Genomic DNA, 21,114 nt, shown 5'->3' with positions numbered 1-21,114 from the left:
ACAGGGCTTAAAAAATTAATAAATAACAGGTGATGTGATTAATAAATAACAGGTGAAGTGATTAATAAATAACAGGTGATGTGCTTTGGATAAAGCCCAGTTTAGCTCTCTAAATTTCATGCGGATCCTCACCTACTCACCTTGTGAAGAAACACTTTTTCCAAGTAAGGTAAGGGTGAATGCTTTAAGCAGATTTACTTGTATTTACACCCATGTTGATAATACCATTATTTTCCAAAAATTGCTGTTTGCCTTTTTCCATTTTTAAGACACTTGCAAAACTTTCTATTTGCCTGTTGTTTTCTTGACCGCTCGGCTTATCTAAAAAAATATGCAGCACATTGAGTTATAGAAAATGCTATTCTGTAGATCGTTACTGCCTGCAAAAGGCGGAATGCGAGTTTTTCCAACTGATTAGCGATGTGACATTTTTTCAGAGCTGAAGAGGCTCAGTATGGAGGAATAAGCGGATGGGCAGCAATGCCTCGCTAATCAATAATTCCAGCGAAAGAAAGAGCGCGGTTTTTACATGTTGACAAAAATGACTCAAGGCAGGGCGGGCAGCAACACATAGGCAGGGAGAAAGCTTCCCAGCTGCCACATGACAAACTGGAGTTAGAGTGGAAGAACTCCCAGAATCCCTCCTGACAGCCTTAGAATATTAGAATCTCTGACTAAGGGGGTTATTTACCAATGTTCAGCCCCCTCACCTCTCCCACCCCACTCTATTTAATGGAAAAGTGCCCCTATTTGAAAAACTGAACTAAACATGCACGGCGGGGATTGCAAGCTCCATCTCGCTCACTTTTCATGTGCAGTTGGAGCTAGTGCCGGATCAGGTTTAACTGTACACGCTCCCGTAGGCTCAGTGTCGGTGAAGATACACAAAGAGGTTTGGAAGTGAGTTCCTGCATTTCTTTGAAACAGACTTGGGGGGTGGGAGATGTTAGGGTGGAGCTAAGATTGTGGGTGTTATTGGTAAGGAATGTGAGTGGAATCTCATTTCAGAACAATGGGCTAAATATTTCATACAAGATGCCCTGTATTGCACACACTGCCAAAGGTACATAAGGTAATATATAATTGCCGCAAATTGCAACATTCTCCAGTGCGCCCCCAACTCCCTTGGCAACCAAGCCAAGGGGTTTGGCAAGTCGGTCCTGCAACACAATTGCCACAGGGCCGACTTATAAGCTGAGTTAGCAGGTGAAAAAATTCATACGCACTACTTTTATTTAGGTTCTGTACATAACCACACACTTTGCTATATTTATGCATATTGGGCATCAAACTGTTCAGTAGGCCTCTGCCGTTCATATTTGCGGTAATTTGCCATTGTATGTAAGAAATTGTGTGAGATAAATGCGGAAAATTGCAACATTTTTAGAAATGCAATCAAAACGCTAAATTTTGGAAAGCTTTGTTGCTTGGTACTTTGGTGTATAAAGGCGTCTTTACCTATGTTTGATTGTTTGACTGTGTACTTTCCAAAAATATATGGTTTTCAGGGGTCACCCTATACTTTTGCCTCTATTACCACAGACAAAACCGCCCATGTGTTTATTAATTAGGTAAATTTAGGCCATGAAATTAGTGTGCACCGGGTATATTTTGGGGTCTGTAAGTGCCACGTATTTTGATAAACCTGTGTATATTGGGCATCAAACTGTTCGGTAGACCTTTAGTGTTTAGGGTGTTTTACAACTCAGAAAAATCCAGTTGTTTTAGACGTAATTCTACTATAAACTGTATATCATAACCTGGATAAATGAGAATTTTCATAGGTGTGTTTTATATGGTTACCTAATGACCTGTGAGAGAAAAGATGCTGCAAAGTGGAAGTTTTGAGGTGATTTTCAGATGTTTCGTCAAAATTGCCAATTTTAGAAAAGCTTTGTGACTTGGTACTTTGGAGTAGAAAGATATATGTTCCCATTTTAGATTTGGGGGAATGTGTACTTTGCAAAAATTTATGGTTTTCTTGGGTTGTTGATTTTGCAGTAACTGAAATGTCAAAAATGATAGATTGTATGGGGTATCTTCACCTTGGGGCCCCTACATGCCACATACTTAGGTAAACCTATACACCTTGGGTATCAAACTGTTCAGTGGAGCCCTGGGTAAAATAATTAGGGGGAGATTTGGGGTGAATGCTTATTTGTGCCCTGGGTACCCCTGAAACTATAGCAGGGTGACTGTTACCCCAATGTTTCTATATATCTGTAACCTTGTTATGGGCTAAGGGGGCCCAGCCTGAAGGCCAGTTAGGGGGGGATTTGGGGTGAGTGCTTATTTGTGCCCTGGGTACCCCTGAAACTATAGCAGGGTGACTGTTACCCCAATGTTTCTATATATCTGTAACCTTGTTATGGGCTAAGGGGGCCCAGCCTGAAGGCCAGTTTGGGGGGGATTTGGGGTAAGTGCTTATTTGTGCCCTGGGTAACCCTGGAACTATAGCAGGGTGACTGTTACCCCAATGTTTCTATATATCTGTAACCTTGTTATGGGCTAAGGGGGCCCAGCCTGAAGGCCAGTTAGGGGGGGATTTGGGGTGAGTGCTTATTTGTGCCCTGGGTACCCCTGGAACTATAGCAGGGTGACTGTTACCCCAACATTTCTATATATCTGTAACCCTTTATGAGCTAAATCTACATGAAGGTGTCTGTTATATCAATGTTTTTGAAATAGGCCAAACTGCCCTACCAAATCTGAACATCTACAGTATGTCCAGCTTAACTTTATCAACTTGAGGAGTCTTAACAAATGCTGGACTTTTTTCCTACCTCTTGTAGAGCTCAAGAATTTGAAAAACATGTTGTCTAGGGTACATCTCTACTAAATTAATGGTAAAAGGTTAAAAGTCCTTAGGATATGGGCTTTCAGACGTTAGGACACCAAATAAGACAAAAAATTCAGCAAGGAATCTCATACAAATTAAGCCTTATCCCCACACACTTTGTCGGTATCTGCCCTAGGCCATACGTCCAATTTTACCCTCCTGCCTTTTTTTTATAGCTGCACCCCATTTATATGTTCAGGTAAAATGAAATACATTAAAATGACAATATTGCTAATATTTTTCCACATATAAAAATACTGGGATGTGAAAGATTTCTATAAGAGGCAGCAGACAAAGCCCTACTAATGATTTTACAATACATTTCTGTTTAACCTATTTCCTTCCTTCATAATCACCTCATTTCCAACAAGGCGGCTGGTAAACTATAATGAATAACAGAGATTAATGTAAGTGTAAATAATATGGGATGAGACTTTATTTTCTAGAACAATTCTTCATGTATAATAGTTTATGGGCATGTATTGTATAGCTTGACAATTTAAATTCATTTCTCATCTTTCAATTCAATTCTAATGTTGTTATCTTGTAATTAGGAAATAATAAAGTCTTCATTATAATGACAAACATAATCCTGATTTTGTATTTCCATGTTCACACTAATGGGTAGATTTATCAAAATGCAAAGCTCTTCTACATTCTCCATCCTCAGGGCCACCATCAGGGGGATATGGGGGGAACAGAAGGCACAGAAGGCTGCCATGAAGCTTACAAGAGCCCAGAATGTTACAGTTATCACTAATATAATTCAGGAATGCGGTGGGAATCTTATGGATCTCTGAATAAAAATAACAGATAACAAAGATTAGAGTGATAGAAGATTTCTAGTCTTTAGCGTTGATGATATGGTTGCCACCTGTCCGGTTTTGACCCAGACAGCCTGGGCTTTTGGAAATTAGGAAAACTGGACAGGACTCAGTGACATTGATGTGGTGATTGGCCAATTGCTGAGTCATAACCCCGCCCCTTGCTTTCTCTGCCCCGTCTTCTCCCTGCCCTGTGGCATCATGGCCCCGCCTCCTCCCCGCCCCCGTTACATCACCCCTGCCCAGCTAAGAATGCCTGCATAGGTGGCAACCCTAGTTGATGAGGTTCACATTGCGGCCCCATCTCCTCCCTGCCCTGTGGCGTCATGGCCCCGCCTCCTTCCTGCCCCCCATTATGTCACCCCTGCCCAGCTAAGAATGCCTGCAGAGGTGGTAACCCTACTTGATGAGGTTCACATTGTGGCCCCATCTCCTCCCTGCCCTGTGGTGTTATGGCCCCGCCTCCTCCCTGTTCCCCATTATATCACCCCTGCCCAGCTAAGAATGCCGGCAGAGGTGGCAACCCTAGTTGATGAGGTTCACATCAACACAAATAACAACACAACAACAATTATTTTATCAATAAAATATATTTTTAAAAAATGATCATTGCTGATAACCTTCTACTAAAATGCGCAAAGGTGGTCACAATAAATGGGGTAAGCTCCCCAACTGCGCTTATGTAGTCTGTGCGGCTCCATTACAATATCATCTGCTTCTATGGAATGCAACATCCCATACCATATTATAATAAATTGTAATAGATTCTTGTTATTTCTGCATCAGTGATGGGAGAATAAGAAGCTGTATTATGAAGGTCCTTCTGATCAAACTGATCTTTGTTCTTTTAGAATTCTAAAGATAGTGTCTTTCTCTCCTAGTAAGGTATCAGGAACATGGATATGTATAAAGTGTTACTCAAAGTTTGATAGTTTATTGCATTCTTTTGGAGAAAGACCAAAATCCATGTTCCCTGGCGTGAGTAGGTAACCTTCTAGCATACCTTGTCAACATGTTGCTGCCTTCATGTTCCTTCTGCTCAATGTACCAATAAAATGGTTTAACCAGAATGTCCCTATGGCTTATGGTTAAGGATAGATCATAGATATATGATGGAACCCATACAATTAACACTGCCCTACTGACTTATATCCATGACAACTGTTACATTCTGAACTCTTGTGAGCTCCACGGCCAGACTGATTACAGCCGTTTGTGCCAATGGTATAATACATTTTTCAGTAGAATTTCACACTGGACGCAAATGCTGAAGAAAACAAGAAAAGTCAATGGTTTTGCCTAAATATAAAATTTGCTGTGAACAGAAAACATTTCCCATGTGTTCAGAAACCTTCATCAGATGCTGTCAGTTGTTAGCACCAAGCAGTAGCATTACGTTATATCTTATATCAGAGATGGTATGTGGCTCCCGGCTGTCATTTGCAGTGGCCATTCCACAACAGATGAAAAGAATGCCCAAGCTGGCTTCCTACAAATTTAAAAATACTCCCAGAATCCAACTAGAACTCTTCCAACTCATTGAACTGAGGTCTCTGCCATTCCTAGAAGACCAGCCCTTTCCATACCACCTCTTACCTTCTTTGGCCAAACCTCCATTTCCCCCACAAAACAAAAAATGTATTCATCCTCTATATAAAACATGGATTTTGAATGGGAATGGTCTCATTGTAATCATGTACAGCTCCGCAACAGAAGCTAGATTAAAAGCATATTAATTATTGTTATCTTTTGTTTTTCCCCCAACAGATGCAAAATGACACCGTAGGCACATAAAAGAACATTCTGGCAAAAAAGAATAAATAAATGGGAGAAGAAATTAAATCATATTTACTGACTTCTTTGGTATTTAAAAGTATCTGACTTCCACAGCTAAGATTAGTTTAATCCCATTTTATCAAAATAATCCCAGGGAAGAAAGCACCCCTCCTGCATGACATGTAAGTGACAGTGCTATAGAATTGCTTTGTCTGGGATCACTCTCCTTGGTGAACACTAAAACTTAAGGTGGCCATACACATAAAGATCTGCTCGCCTGGGGAGTTCGCCAAGCGAGCGGATCTTCTCCCGATATCCCCACCTATGGGTGGGTGATATCGGGGGAATTTAGGCTAATTCAGTTGTTTGGCCCTGGGGCCAAACGATCGAATTATAACAACTGTAATGGGCGCAGTCGGTTCGGGGACCGCATCAATGATTGAATTTTTTAACCTGTCCAATCGATATCTGGCCGATTACAGGCCAGATATCGGTTGGGCAGGCCAGCCTTTGTTGCCCCTACACGGGCCGATAAGGTGCCGAATCGGTCTAAGGGACCAATATCGGCAGCTACAATCGGCCACCTTTAGTTTTAGAACATTGTTTGAAGAGATAGTGGCCTGAATTATCTATCAGGATAACTTCCCCGTAAAATGTCCAGTCAAATAGCAAATCTACTGTAGAAGCAAAGCAACCTTCAACTGTACCCCTATGGTTTAAGTTATGGGCTCCATATACTGTACAAGGTGTACTGGGCCTTATTTGTCAAGATGAGTGCAGAAAAAGCACAAATTATTGGCCATCAAAACACAAAAAATAAGTATTTGTAACATGGCACGCTGGCTTTTAGCATTAATATTGAAGATCGTACTAAACCTAAACCTTGCTTTTGACCACCTATAATGTCCAGGGTTCTCTTTCATGGTCATAATTTCATGGCAACTAAATATGGAATAAATAAACTCTATGTAAGAGGACACTGATGGTCTTGCTAGGAGGGCTTGCTTACTTTCTATGGCTTTTAGAGGTGGAATAACAAAACAGAGTTCACTCTTTGATAAATAAATTTGTTGGACTGTATTTTCACCCAATACAAACTTGGTCCCTGCCCAATTCCATGGAAAGCCACTATTGTTGTCCACTTGCTGAGATAGGTAGATAATAGTTGACAAAAGTTAGTGAGGAGCTACATTTTTCGCCAGGCATGGCAGATTTTTTGGCGAAACAGGTGCAAAAATTCAGCATGTGAAAAATTTCCGGAAACATTTTCCAGCAAAACAAAACGGTACAGATTCGCTCATCACTACTTCCCACATCTGACCTCTGCTGCTCTTTTATACTTGGGCTAAGCTATAACTTGGACATGGGGTTGTGTATTACCTAGCTCTAGGATTTTTGTCTTGCTCTTGATAAAGCCATGGAACTCAAATAAGACATAAAGCCATATTGTTAGTGTTATATCTTTGGCTAAATGCTGCTCCAGCACTGCATAGTCTTCAGGGTTGGTTGTTTGCAACATTGCATGAAATGAAGTGTATGTTTGTGACATCAGAATGACGTACATCAGACTGGGAAGTATGGCTCCCACCTGGGCTGTGTCCCTATGGGCCTTCCTTGTAACGTCAAGGGCCCTCCTCCCAACATCCATCATGCCCCACTGCATACCCTGCACATACCTTTTACCTTCTGTCCTTCTTCCTCCATTTGTGGAGAGAGAGGTGGAGGAGCATCTGTTGGGAGTGGGCCTGGATCGCCAAGTCCCATGAGGGTTTTTCCATGATATCTCAGTACGACCCTGCATACTGATGACATACATGAATGATTGTGACCGGGCCACTGTGATGTTCTAGAAAAGGTTGTGTGGGTTACTATAACCCTGCTGCTATATCTGTAGTGATGGGTGAAGCTTTGTTCTAGATTATAATAAGCAAGTGCTAGAAAAGCATCTCCTACGGCACGCAGAGCCTAATTTATTGGTATATAGGAATTTACACGTGGGAGATCTGTCATACTGCTTCCTATGTCGAGGCAAAATGACTGCAATAGATGAGTGCCCCTACGGTTACATTATTTGAAAAAATCTAGAGCTCGCTCGCTTTACTGAGCAATAACATCTCCGAGACAGTAATTTTACTCAGCACCTGAAGCTGAACCAACATTTATTATCTCACAAAATCCATGTTGGGTGATTATTGTATCCCTTTCAGCTGGGAGAAGTAGACAAGAATCTTTTGTGTGGCTTGGGGCGTCTAATAAATAGATCTGTGTGCCCTTGGGGATCAGATCTACAGAGGTCTATTCAGGAGATTAAAGTGACCAGTGAACTGATGGAGGTTTCCTTGTGTAACAAATCCGCTTCTTTTTAAACGTCAGTTGGCAGAATCCCAAGTAAGAGGTGAGATAGTCTTTCCTTTTCCCATTCCCTGATATGAGGCAGCGTTGACCCTTACAGCTAGTGCCTGGGATGTCATAGTGTTAATACAGCCCCTCTACTGAGATTCACATCAGAAAGTTTTGTACTTACATTTCATCCGCCGGCTTTAACTGCTCTACAAGTTTCCTTTTACCATTTCAGCTTTCTTTCTCTGCTTAAAAAAACAGCATAAATAAAACTCAGGTCATTGAGCCTGGGTACATGTTCTCTATATCCCACAGAGCCGGAGAGATCTGAAAATCTACTTTATTCTATCTGTGCAGCTCGGAGAAATTGGTTCATTTATTTAGTGCCGAGAGTGCATAAAACCAGGGGACGGGAGAACGAGGGAGAGAAAAAGAGAGAGAGTGGGGGACAATTCCACAAATCCTTATGGATTCCCTGCTGTGCAAGAGGGGAAATTAATCTGAATGCTAAATATTATTTCTTCCTTTTTCTAAATTATGTTTCGTGTTCATATACGCAAGGATATTGTAGATCAGACTCAAATGAAAACAAATTCTACTTCAATGTACCATATCTTGTGGAAAATCAGGGATAATTCTAGAGCAGTGATCCCCAACCAGTGGCTCAGTTTCTGCTCACCAACCCCTTGGATGTTGCGCCCAGTGGCCTCACAGTAGGTGCCATTTTTACATCTCTGGTTTGGAGACAAGTTTTGGAAGCCCAGAGACACAGTTTTACTCCAAGCAGAGGCCCCTGCAGGCCAGCAGTCACATGGGGCTACCAAATCACAGCCCTTATTTGGCATCCCCATAGAACTTTTTTTCATGCTTGTGTGGCTCATCAACACTTTTTACATCTAAATAGGTTAGGGATCCCTGTTCTAGAGAGTCTAATTTGAAGGGCACGGATCCCTAGATCAATGCCTAAAACACCACCAGGTGTAGATGTTTCAGCATAAGTAGAAGACCTGGTCACAGAAGCATAACAATAGGGTTATCGTTAGCGGTGGTAGGGCAAAGGGAAAAACACTCCAACCTAGGGCCCTTCAGCTTTTATTAACAATAGTGTGGGCAACATGAATATAAAGGGTTATTGTCACCATCTAGCCCTACTATTGACATCTTCCTCTGCTACACCTACTCTCCTTCCTACTTACTAACTACAACTGCTGTGCTGAAGAGCGCTACTATGTGTGGGTCCCATGAAAGTTGTCCTTCCTTTGTACCATCTAAACACAGGTCTGTATGTATGTTTCTAAAAAATATTACTTGACAACAACTAGGACCCTATTTAATCTTTATCTCTTTCTCATCAGTCTGCAGGAGAATATGTGCTCTGGCTAGTCTGTGTTTGAATGTATTTATATGAGTAAAAGCAGCCTTTAATGGACAATAAAAGGTTAATATAAATGAAAAGTAAGTCTAAAGGCATTCTTTTTAAGTACTTACTGCATATCTAAATTCCCAGATCCCTGCTTGCTTCTCTGAGATATGGTGCTGGCAGCCTACAGCAGTGTGAAGCCTACAGTGACATCACTGAAATCTCTCTCCCCTTCCTGTAGGCTGCCAGCGGCAGCCTTCCTATTCTCTGAGCATGTGTGTAACTTGATCCTGTCTCCTGTTCTGAGCTACACATGCCCACAAGCCAATCAGAAGCGGATCTGGCAGAGGGGAGGGGGGGAGGGAATGAAACACATGTGCAGTATGAAGCAAGGAGGGAAAGGAAGGGAGAATACCTTTTTAGAGATGGCTGCCTGTTCTAGAAAATGTGAAGTAAGTGTGACTGAGTAAATATGTGATTAGGTGAGCCAAAAGTGTGGCGTTTTTACTAAACAATAGGAGGACTAATGGGCAGTATGCTTTCTAAATTTTGACTTGCATTCTCATTTAATAAAGAAAATGAAAACTCTCCTACCGCACACTGAATCATGTGAAATAGAGCCCTCTAGTGGTAATTTACTGTGAATATTTAAGGTTTACTAAAGTAACAACTTCTGAATTAATCTCAGAATAAATTAATGAATCAAGCACACATTCTTTGAATTAAGCGCCTTATTCAAGTTCATTTCTATAAGTTGGCAGCGCTATTCTCTTAGTTATTATTATTATTAACATTTATTTATAAAGTGCCAACATATCCCGCAGCGATGTACAATAAGTGGGTAGTTACCAGGGAAATGCCTTTGTACCTTAGTCACCTTATTTATTTATTGGCCCATTGGTAAATGACCCCTTTCCTGTCTCGCTTAATATAGTGATTGGAAAGGGATGGTTCTTGCTCTTTGGCCTTCCATCCTCTGACCCAGGTGGATGTGTCTGGGGAGCTTGGTTTCAACAAGGCCCAGTAAAGAGTTCTGTCCTAGAGGGACAATCCTTCAAGGGAAAGTTGGGGAACAGGGACACCATGGACAAGGTCAGATTACAGAGAACAAGGTCAGATTGTAGAGAACAAGGTCAGATTACAGAGAACAAGGTCAGATTGCAGAGAACAAGGTCAGATTGCAGAGAACAAGGTCAGATTACAGAGAACAAGGTCAGATTACAGAGAACAAGGTCAGATTACAGAGAACAAGGTCAGATTACAGAGAACAAGGTCAGACTACAGAGAACAAGGTCAGATTGTAGAGAACAAGGTCAGATTACAGAGAACAAGGTCAGATTGTAGAGAACAAGGTCAGATTACAGAGAACAAGGTCAGATTACAGAGAACAAGGTCAGATTACAGAGAACAAGGTCAGACTACAGAGAACAAGGTCAGATTGTAGAGAACAAGGTCAGATTGCAGAGAACAAGGTCAGATTGCAGAGAACAAGGTCAGATTACAGAGAACAAGGTCAGATTGCAGAGAACAAGGTCAGATTGCAGAGAACAAGATCATATTACAGAGAACAAGGTCAGATTGCAGAGAACAAGGTCAGATTGCAGAGAACAAGATCATATTACAGAGAACAAGGTCAGACTACAGAGAACAAGGTCAGATTGTAGAGAACAAGGTCAGATTGCAGAGAACAAGGTCAGATTGCAGAGAACAAGGTCAGATTACAGAGAACAAGGTCAGATTGCAGAGAACAAGGTCAGATTGCAGAGAACAAGGTCAGATTACAGAGAACAAGGTCAGATTGCAGAGAACAAGGTCAGACTACAGAGAACAAGGTCAGATTGTAGAGAACAAGGTCAGATTGCAGAGAACAAGGTCAGATTGCAGAGAACAAGGTCAGATTACAGAGAAAAAGGTCAGATTGCAGAGAACAAGGTCAGATTGCAGAGAACAAGGTCAGATTACAGAGAACAAGGTCAGATTGCAGAGAACAAGGTCAGATTGCAGAGAACAAGGTCAGATTACAGAGAACAAGGTCAGATTACAGAGAACAAGGTCAGATTACAGAGAACAAGGTCAGATTGTAGAGAACAAGGTCAGATTGCAGAGAACAAGGTCAGATTGCAGAGAACAAGGTCAGATTACAGAGAACAAGGTCAGATTGCAGAGAACAAGGTCAGATTGCAGAGAACAAGGTCAGATTACAGAGAACAAGGTCAGATTGCAGAGAACAAGGTCAGATTGCAGAGAACAAGGTCAGACTACAGAGAACAAGGTCAGATTGCAGGACAAATAGATATTCAGATAAATATCTGTCTGTAACTGTATCTGACATCCCGTATATGCATCAGTACCACCTAATTGCTTTATTTACCCTGTGGCACTTTGACTAAAAAAGTCTTTTTTTGTTTCCTATTTTTATTTGTACAAAGCAGCAGAGAGTTGTTGTTTCTTAACACCGTCTCCCTTCCTCCTCCACTTAGAAGGGGCCCATCTGGGCAAGAGCATCCTGTGTGACCCATGTCCTACCATCACTAGCCGGACAAGGAAAAGTGTTGTTTTAGAGTAAAAAGGTTCCAGGGGTGCCGAATGAGAGCTGTTATTGGCTATTTAGTAGCCCCTATGTGGAATGGCAGTCTTCAGGAGGTTCTGTTTAGGCCACTGGGAGCAACACCCAAGGGGTTGGTGAGCAACATGTTGTTCCTGTGCCACTGGTTGGGGATCACTGGTTTAGAGTTATACCTTGCAGTGAACATCAATACTATGTTTAGTACTATCTAATATCCAGGAACAGATCCATGTTATACTGAGTGATCTCTAGCAGAGGTACAAATAAGTAATTACACTACATCTACTATGAACAGAAGACTTGCTATTGTGCGTAGGGACCCATAGGATTAATGTGCCCCTATGGCTTTAAACCCTACCATTTCCTTCTTTATCCTGTTACTGGGCAAAGACCCATGTATCTAGTTTACTATTAGCATTCTGTGCCTTATTGGTTTATAGGTAGACCACTCCCTTTGCACTCTAATATAGTGTTTAGCCAAGGGGTGGATTTTCCTCTTTGGCTGCTTCTGTTGGCTCAACTGGAAGTTCCACTAAGCCTGGGATCAACAGGGCCCCAGTAAGCCATCTACCCTAGAAAATCCATCCTACTCTAGAGAAAGTCGGGGAACAGGGACCCCGTGAACGAGGAATAGTTAGATAATAAATATCCTAAGAGTACTTTCTAGAAAGTGAGGCAGAAAGGCAAACATAGAAAGAGCAGTTTCTGGCTCCAACCAGGAGGTTAGCTGGGAAGTACCCTTCCCTACAGGCATTGTTGCCTTAGCATAGGACCACGGTTAAGACGCAGGATACAGGTTAATGCTAATCCCTGATCTATAGTTGGCTGTTTGGGATTCTGATCCTGAGGTATCTGTCCAGACTACCCTCCACAGGGGTGCCGTGCTGTCAGGTGTCTTTACCCTGCCCAGACTCATTAGAGTAGGGACATCCTCTCTTTCTATCCTCAGACTGCTATCTCCTCTGTGTGAGTATTATCTACAACCCTGTGCACTAATTGTCTTGGACAATTATATAAAGTTACGTTCTGTTCACCGCAAAGAACCTTTGGGTGCCTATTCTTTTATACTACTTTGCACACAGCCTAAGTGAGTTGTAGTTGCACTACACCCCAAGGATATTTCCACTTAGCGAAAGCCCATCTAGTATGTAGAGTCCTATGTACCCCATGCTCTATAGCCATTCTAGCTGGTGTTGCCTATATTTCAACTACATGAATACTGATTGGCAGCACTATCTAGATACCGCCCAGTCACATAGGTTTCTTACCATGTCTCACTGTTAATATTTACAGTTATATAATATACCAGTGATGCCCAGCCTGTGGGAAGTGGCCTGTTCACCCAGTGTAGTTTGCATATATGGGGAAGATTATAGAAAGATGATGGGTCCATCTACATCAGGGATCCCCAACCTTTCTTACTCATGAGCCACAGTCAAATGTAAAAACACTTGGAGAGCAACACAAGCACCATAAAAGTTCATGGAGGAGCCAAATAAGGGCTGTGATTGGCTATTAGGGGCCTCTATGCACACTATCAGCTTACAGGGGCTTTATTTGGTAGGAAATCTTGTTTTTATTCAACCAAAACTTGCCCCCAAGTCAGGAATTCAAAAATAACTCCCTGGTTTGGGGGCACTGAGAGCAACATCCAAGGGGTTGGGGAGCAACATGTTGCCCCTGAGCCACTAGTTGGGGATCACTGATCTACATAGTAAGTTGGGTTGAAAAAAGACATATGACCATCACGTTCAACCATAATGCCTATATATAACCTGCCTAACTACTAGTTGATCCAGAGAAAGGCAAAACCCCATCTGAAGCCTCTCTAATTTGCCCCAGAGGGGAAAAAATTCCTTCCTGACTCCAAGATGGCAATCGGACCAGTCCCTGGGGCAACTTGTACTAAGTTCTTTGGGGTATTCACTTAAATTATATTCCTATTTTTCATCAATCCTGGGAGGATTTACAAAGAGTTATGCCTCCTGGGAAACATTTTTTGTGTATAACAATAGACATGTCCTTCTTTTTAATGAGAAAACGATACAGAATTACCCAGCTTTCTAAAAGAAAAGTTATTGGACTCATTGAACTTCCCAACTTTAATGCAATCGCGCACTTTGATAAGCAGCCCATGAATATGCAACTTGGCAAATTGGCCTTATTTGTACACAACATGTGCCTATTATACCGACTCGCACAGTCAGAACCAAATTGCATTGCGCTGCCGCAGAGCCGGAAAAGCTTTGGGGAGATGGCGGCGACAGCCATCTACATGGAAATCGCAGCGCAAGAGGGAAATTGGATGGCGGGCAATTAAAAACGGCAGTCGAACTGTTTCAAAATGACACTGCAACCTTTATTAGGCTGAGCATAATTGGAGTTAAGGAAGCATTGTGTGCATATTGGGCTCCGGCATCATTACAAGGAAGCATGCTTCTCTCGCTAATGGCAATATCAGATTACTAAGAATTCCACTTGGTGCCAAGTATAGGTCTGCAATTATCAGCTTGTGTCAAAATGCCCACGCTGGGGCTACTGCAGCGGGTAAGGAGAGGTATTTGCCTTATACACGCCATTGCTTAATGTCTGTGTCCCATAACCCTCCTGCCCATTAATTGCCCTCCTGTCAGTTATCATTCTTTATAATACTTTAGGGCTGAGTGAGGTTGGACACAGCCCCGGATTTGTGGAGAGGCCACAAAGGCCCGGGCCTAGGGCGGCAGAAGTTTAGGGGCGGCATGCCGCCCCGCCGCAAAAGAATTTTTAAATTTGGCTCCCATACGGAGCAGTCGGGACCTCTCCCCACTGCTCCGTATGGGCGTTTTAAGGAACGCATGCGGACTGATGGGGTCGCTTTCGCGCATGCGCACTGGGGGGGGCGCGCTTTTGCGCATGCGCACTGGGGGGGCCGCGCTTTTGCGCATGCACACTGGGGGGGCCGCGCTTTCGCGCATGCGCATGGGTGGGGAGGGGGCGACCGACAGGGGCGGCCTCGGGGCGCCCAAAACAGAAATTAGGCCCTGGTTGGACAGATCTGTTCACTTGCATTTCATATAGCAGCAGCTTCCATATACAGTGTGGGACTGGCTCCCCAGGATACCAGGAAAACTCCCGGTGGGCCCAGGTGTCAGTGGGCCCTCCTGCTCACCCTACCATTTTCCCTGTATGCCTATACCATGGCCATTACTCAATTCTATATGAGAAGAAACAGGAGAAATGGGGGAAAGGATAGATAATAGTATGTAAAAATAAGTAATTAAGAGATTAAAGAAAGTGAATGAACAGAGAAGGGGAGAGTGGGCCTAAGGTCTAAGGTTTCTGGTGGGCCCTTGGCACCCCCAGTCTGACACTGTCCGTATACTGTGTTTGTACCCCACTAATTGGGAGAGAACCCAAAGTCACATACTTTTCAAGGGCGGTGGCTCTATCTTGTGTTTCACTACAGGGGAACCCATGAAGATCCAGAAGAATTGACTGTGTTTCTTCCTATGGAGGAAAGATCCATCACAGGGTAATGCGGGTCGGAACACATGTAGAAAAGCCTAACTGAAACACCCTTTCCCAAAAATATAGGTAGTTATGATTAATGCCAGCTTAATTTGAACAAATAAATACAAATTTTACACAATATCAATGCCAGAACAAGGTGAATCTTAGGATAAACGTTCTTTATATTATTGTATCCCAGGTTGCCACTTTATAGATAGTTCTGTCTCCCATGAAATGAAATAAGGTTGGAATATAACTTTATCCAGATTTGAATGGCTTGTGCTGGTTGTAGGACAGGCTGAAGGATACCTCGGGCTTACACCGGTAATACCATCACCCTAACCCACCCATGTTTCTAATCAGTTGCTGCTAGTGATGAGCAAATCTGTTTCGCTTTGCCACAAAATTTGTGAATCTTTTAAAAGATTCGTGCAACGGCGAATAATTTGCAAAACGGACATTTTTTTGATACGCATCATTTTTTTTTACACACGCGAGAATTTTTTTTTTACACACGGGTGACAATTTTTTGCCGCAGCCAACAATAATTGGTTGTGTGGTGAATTTTTGTGCTACTAATTTTGTCACTCATTTTGTGAAAAAATCCTGATAAATGTGGATATGTGATTCAGACGGAAGGTTAAACGCCCCACTTCCGTGTTGACGTGGCAATATTTAACCCTTCAAATCCTTGTTAGCATATGCTAATTCATATTCGGTTCGGCCAGGACCGTGGATTTGGCGCATTCTGAACCCAGAATCTCAGCCGAATCTCAGCCGAATACCAAAGCGAATCCTTGATTCAGTGCATCCCTACATTCTACACACAGAAGCTCTAGCACAGGGGTAGGGAACCTATGGCTCGGGAGCCAGATGTGACTCTTTTGATGGCTGCCTCTGGCTCGCTGCCACGCCCTCCTCCTCAATAGATGGTACAGTAGATATAGAACAGTTCTGCACCACTGTGGGTAGTATTGGGAATAGTCTTTTGTCCTTAGGATGTCCCACCTTATTGGACTGGATCCCAAACAGCCGATGGTGGTTCAGGGAAAAGCACTAGCCTGACACCTGTGTCTCTACTGCGGTCCCTACAATAATGCTGGAGAACCTGTAAAGGAGACTAATCCTCTAACATCCTAGTTGGAGCCAGAAACTGCCCTTACTAAATAAGTCTGACTGTATCACGTTACTAAACATGCCATAACAGGTGATATCCTGTGCTTGCTGTTCCCTCGTTCACGGGGTCCCTGCTCCCCGACTTCTCTAAGGGTATTTGTCCCCTTAGGGCCTAACCTTCTGAGCCTTGTGGAGGAGAGGAGAGGGGGACTTACCCAGCAGCATGACAAAAGTATCGCAGATCACAGTCCTTCTTCAGGGCAGAGGACTTACAAATTGGCCAATGAGAGAGGCACTTCAGGTTCAGGTTTACAGCAATTGGTGGAATGTGGTGCTGCTCGTGGCTCCTTGATTGGCCAATTTGAGCAGTGACATCTTCTGCGAAGGACCTCCTAAGCTGGCTGATGGAATGCCTGGCGATGTAGAGAATTCACAGGGTTTTTTTTTTGCCCCACGGGGATGGCAAACGGGAACAATTCCCATGGGGGCAGCAGCTCTGAAACGGGGTCGATCCCCGTCATACGGGGACAAATGGTAACCATGGTTTATAGCCATAGGGGCACATTAACCCTATGGGTCTCTGCCAGTGTCGGACTGGGATACCAGGGGCCCACCAGAAAACCTTAGACCGTGGGGTCCACTCTCCAAACTATTTTTCATTCACTTTTCATTAAACCTCTATATTTTCCTAATTTTTTTTTTATCTTTATGTACTATAATCTATTCTTCTTTATATTTAATTGATTTGTTCCCATAGAGAAATAGAAATGACCATGATTTAGACCAAATGGTTAGATGCAGGAGGGCCCACTGACACCTGGCCCACCGGGAGTTTTCCTGGTATCCCCGTTGGCCAGTCCTACACCGGTCCCATAAGCTTAGTGAGTAATACGGTACAGCTGAATGAAGGGCAGATGAAGGATGGAAAGCAAACACGAGAGTCCCAGGCACAACCATTGCTCCTTAGGAAGCAGCGCATTAATATTCGGACGGCTCGTGCAGGGAGAATCAAGCAATTTGGTAGAGATGTAAGTAGCGGAGCTTTATGAAGTGCTGAAAAGAAAGGAGCGAGAGAGAAATGAAAGTAGACTGCCACAGTAGGCAGCAGCATTGAAATATCTAGGCAGTAATGAGACCCTAATGGGGAATCATTTTGCTATACGACTCTGAGAGAAGATTTAGAAGTCTGATATTGCAGTGGCAGGATCTAACGCAGCCACAAATGGAAAAAATACATCCAACTGCAAAGAAAATGGGAATGTGGAATTATACGGCCTAACATGTCCTGTTCCTTTCTGGCTCGGAGTCTGAACACTGATTTTCTTTTCATACTCTGTAATGCAGTGATTTGAAAATTGGGGAAATGTATTTAGAGTTTTAGAGAAAAGGGATTGTTTTTGGTCACGGAGAATGTGTACTGCTAAAACTTTTCCTCCTTAGTAGTTGGGCCATAACCAGAACTAGATACCCACGGCCTGGTTGTTTCTACCCTCAGAATTACTCTCTGACCTCTACTGATAGCTACTCCTATGCACTTATACCCCACACTCTTTTTGTTTCTTTTATTTCTCTTCTTCCTGATAGATTGTAAGCTCCTTGGGGCAGGGACCTCATCCAAACTGAGTATTGTAATCTCCTAGCTCTTTAACATTGAAGTATCTATTGTTACTGTATGACTTAATATACCTTTACCCCTGTTTGTATTTACACCTTGTAAAGCACTGCCTACAATTGTGGTGCTATATAAATAAATACTTACATACATTGTGCCACCACCATCGGACCCTGTGTCGGGACAGGTCCAGGTGCCTGGTCACATCCCCTGGTAGTTATACAAAGCTGCCATACTTTGAAAATGCTTGAAAAGGAAGATCAGTAACGGCTGGTAAAGCATTCTTCATTCTTTGGGTATTTCTTAAAGGGCCAGGCTAAGAGAGAACCTTGAGCAGCGGTACCCAACTGTGGTGCTGACCCTCCTGGGCAACCTGGAGCTCTGTCGGAAGAGGATTCAACCTAAATGCCAGTTCAGGTGAGATTTGGGTAGCCTTCCGGTTTGATTCTCTAGACAACTTGAAGATCATTTAGGGGGTGGTCTGGGATGGACACTTATATGTTCTTCTAGATATTATTGGAATGACTGATATACCAATGCTATGAGCTAAATGGGGGCCTGGTGAAAGCTTGGGACTTTAAAGTAGTCTTGAAATAAAAAAAGTCTGGGGTTTAGTTCTTGCTATTATGAAGCATTTACTCTTTTTACTGGCAAAGACACCCATGTAGCTTGGCCATTAATCAGCTCTTAGCAATGGAGCTTGCATCTAGGGTCATCATTACTAGCCCCTATAGTATTACATTTTGGTTTTTATTACTGTTCCCATTCCCCGTTATCATTCTGTATGATGCTCACATGTTGCTTTCATGGCAGTGAGTCTTTGATCCAAATTACCCTAGCAACCAGGGACTAGTTTGAATGAGACAGGAATATGAATAGGAGAGGGCCTGAATAGAAAGATAAGTAAAATTACAAAAACAATAAAATTGAAGCCTCACAGAGATCTTTTCTGGAACGCTGGGGTCAGTGACCTTCATTCAAAAGCTTGAAATAGTCAAAAAAAAGAAGGCAAAAATAAATTATAAATAAAGACCATTTGTTGATACTAATTGGACATTCTATAACATTAAAAGTTAACTTGAAGGTGAACTATAACTTTAACCATTTCTAATAACTGTCAAACCCTCCAAAGTCGCCACTTTCCAGATGAATCTATGGTAATTGTGGTATCTGAAACACCGGAGCAGTCACAGGCGGACCTTCTAGCATTTCTGTGTGAAGGCCCATGTGTCACCACAGCACAAATTTCCCCCGATTATTATAGGAAATAGGGACAGACTGATACAAGACTTTTGACACCTGCTGTTTCTGCCTGATGACAATCTATAGGGGGTAGATTGGAATAACCACTATATTTTCCAGCTCACATTCCCACAATAGAAAACCCCAACGGCCCTCTGTCATGGTCAGAACTAACGGCAGAATCTTCAGAATTACAGCTCCCTTTCCCCAAACTCACAGCAGGAAAGAAATACAAATATTTAGCCTGGAAAGGATGCAATCATGGAAAACATCTAGTATAAATAAATCTAAAGCAACTGGACTTGTTAAGTAATCACTGAAGACGTTTCACTACTCATCCGAGCAGCTTCTTCAGTTCAACTGACTGGTATGGGAAGTCCTCAGCATATGTACTCTTCCACTAATCCAATCACAATGGCACTTTGTAAAGGTGGCCATACACCTACGGGTGGGCAATATGGGGAGAATCCAGGCTAATTCGATCGTTTGGCCCTGAATTATAACGACGGGTATAGGCAAGTTGGTTTGGGGACTGCATCAACGAGCCGATGCGGTCCCCGATCCGTCTAGATTTTTTAACCTGCCCGATCGATATCTTGCTGATTTCAGGCCAGATATCGGTAGGGTAGGCCCGTCGGTAGTGCCCATACACGGGCCGGGGACCTTAACTCCTCAGAGAGGTGACACCTCTCTGAAGAGTTAAAAAGTGCCATTGTGATTGGATTAGGGGAAGAGTACATATGCTGAGGACTTCCCATACCAGTTAAACTGAAGAAGCTGCTCGGATGAGTAGTGACTGACTGGTATGGGAAGTCCTCTGCATATAAACTCTTCCACTAGTTCAATTACAATGGCACATTGTAACTCTTCAGAGAGGTGACACCTCTCTGAAGAGATACAATGTGCCATTGTCCAATCATCCATTAATTGTACATTGTACAAAGTGCCATTGTGATTGGATTAGTGGAAGAGTACATATGCTGAGGGCTTCCCTTACCAGTCAGTTGAACTGAAGAAGCTGCTCGGATGAGTAATGAAACATCTTCAGTGATTACTTAGCAAGTCCAGTTGCTTTAGATTTACTTATACTAGATATACCATGACCTGGATGAATGAAAATCTTCATAATCATGGAAAACATTCGAGCAAAAAATGCCAAACCACCAATAAAACGGACACATTATTCTAAAAAAAAAAGTCTTGTGTTTTATTTTAGAAAGCACACAAATCATTTGTACAGTGTGAAGATGGAATGATGTTTTTGACATCCAAAACTCGTCTTTTCAGAAGCAAGTCCGTGAGATGACTGGGGGTGAACTTCACATTCTCAATGTGTCGATTCTACATGTCATTATAAAAATCATGTAAAGAATTTAAAAAAGGAGACGCCTTCCTTTGAAAAATCCCTCTGCCAAACACGTCCGTGTTACTATTGTTCAGTGGTTTCCCTGGAGATGCTTTTGGATTCTACGCCATTGTCTCTTTCCTGATGATTCGCCTCTGGTGGCAGGTAAGCATACTCGTAAAGCTGGATCTTCCCTTGGCTTTTGGCTTTTTCTTTAATCTTTTTGGATGTTTGAGAGATATTCCAAGTTCTTCCATTATGGCGTTGAAGGAAAGACACTGGAGGAGGAGTAAAACATTGGGTTAGGATAACAATACTAGAGAGCAACTGGAAATTCCATATTGTGACAGGACAATAAATTCAGCACCCTCATTGGATCATGCTCCCAAATGCTTTTGGATACTCAGCCAAATAATGTATGTCAACTTGGCCAAGCTAGTGGCTTAATGGGTCCAAAAATGTGGCCAACACAAGATTAAACTGGTCATACACAGCCCAATAAAGTCTGTCAAATTGGTCAAGCTTGTGGCTAAATGGGTCCAAAACTATGGCCAACACAAGATTAAACTGGTCATACACAGCCCAATAAAGTCTGTCAACTT

The 21,114-nt window shown here is 42.6% G+C and overlaps 1 protein-coding gene and 1 long non-coding RNA gene across 4 annotated transcripts in view; one reads left to right on the top strand and one right to left on the bottom strand.

Annotated features, from left to right (window-relative positions):
* Positions 1-109: 109 nt before the first annotated feature.
* On the top strand, positions 110-20,480 carry LOC105946610. The gene is made up of 3 exons (XR_004221208.1): positions 110-169; positions 18,235-18,342; positions 20,455-20,480. It is a non-coding gene; the product is annotated as an uncharacterized LOC105946610 (long non-coding RNA).
* grik1 (glutamate receptor, ionotropic, kainate 1) overlaps positions 20,354-21,114 on the bottom strand; it is a 273,219-nt gene continuing 272,458 nt past the window's right edge. The window contains exon 17 of one of the 3 annotated variants that reach the window (XM_004912163.3): positions 20,354-20,790. In XM_004912163.3, the coding sequence (XP_004912220.1) occupies positions 20,635-20,790 (156 nt within the window). In that variant the 3' untranslated portion in view covers positions 20,354-20,634. The remainder of the gene's footprint in view (positions 20,791-21,114) is intronic. The other 2 variants (XM_002939147.4, XM_004912164.3) reach the window with 2 other exon arrangements.

This window comes from Xenopus tropicalis, chromosome 2, assembly GCF_000004195.4.
Source record: "Xenopus tropicalis strain Nigerian chromosome 2, UCB_Xtro_10.0, whole genome shotgun sequence".
Classification (NCBI taxonomy): Eukaryota; Metazoa; Chordata; class Amphibia; order Anura; family Pipidae; genus Xenopus; species Xenopus tropicalis.
The sequence above is the reverse complement of the archived record's forward strand: the minus strand, read 5'-3'. Positions and strand labels throughout refer to the sequence as shown.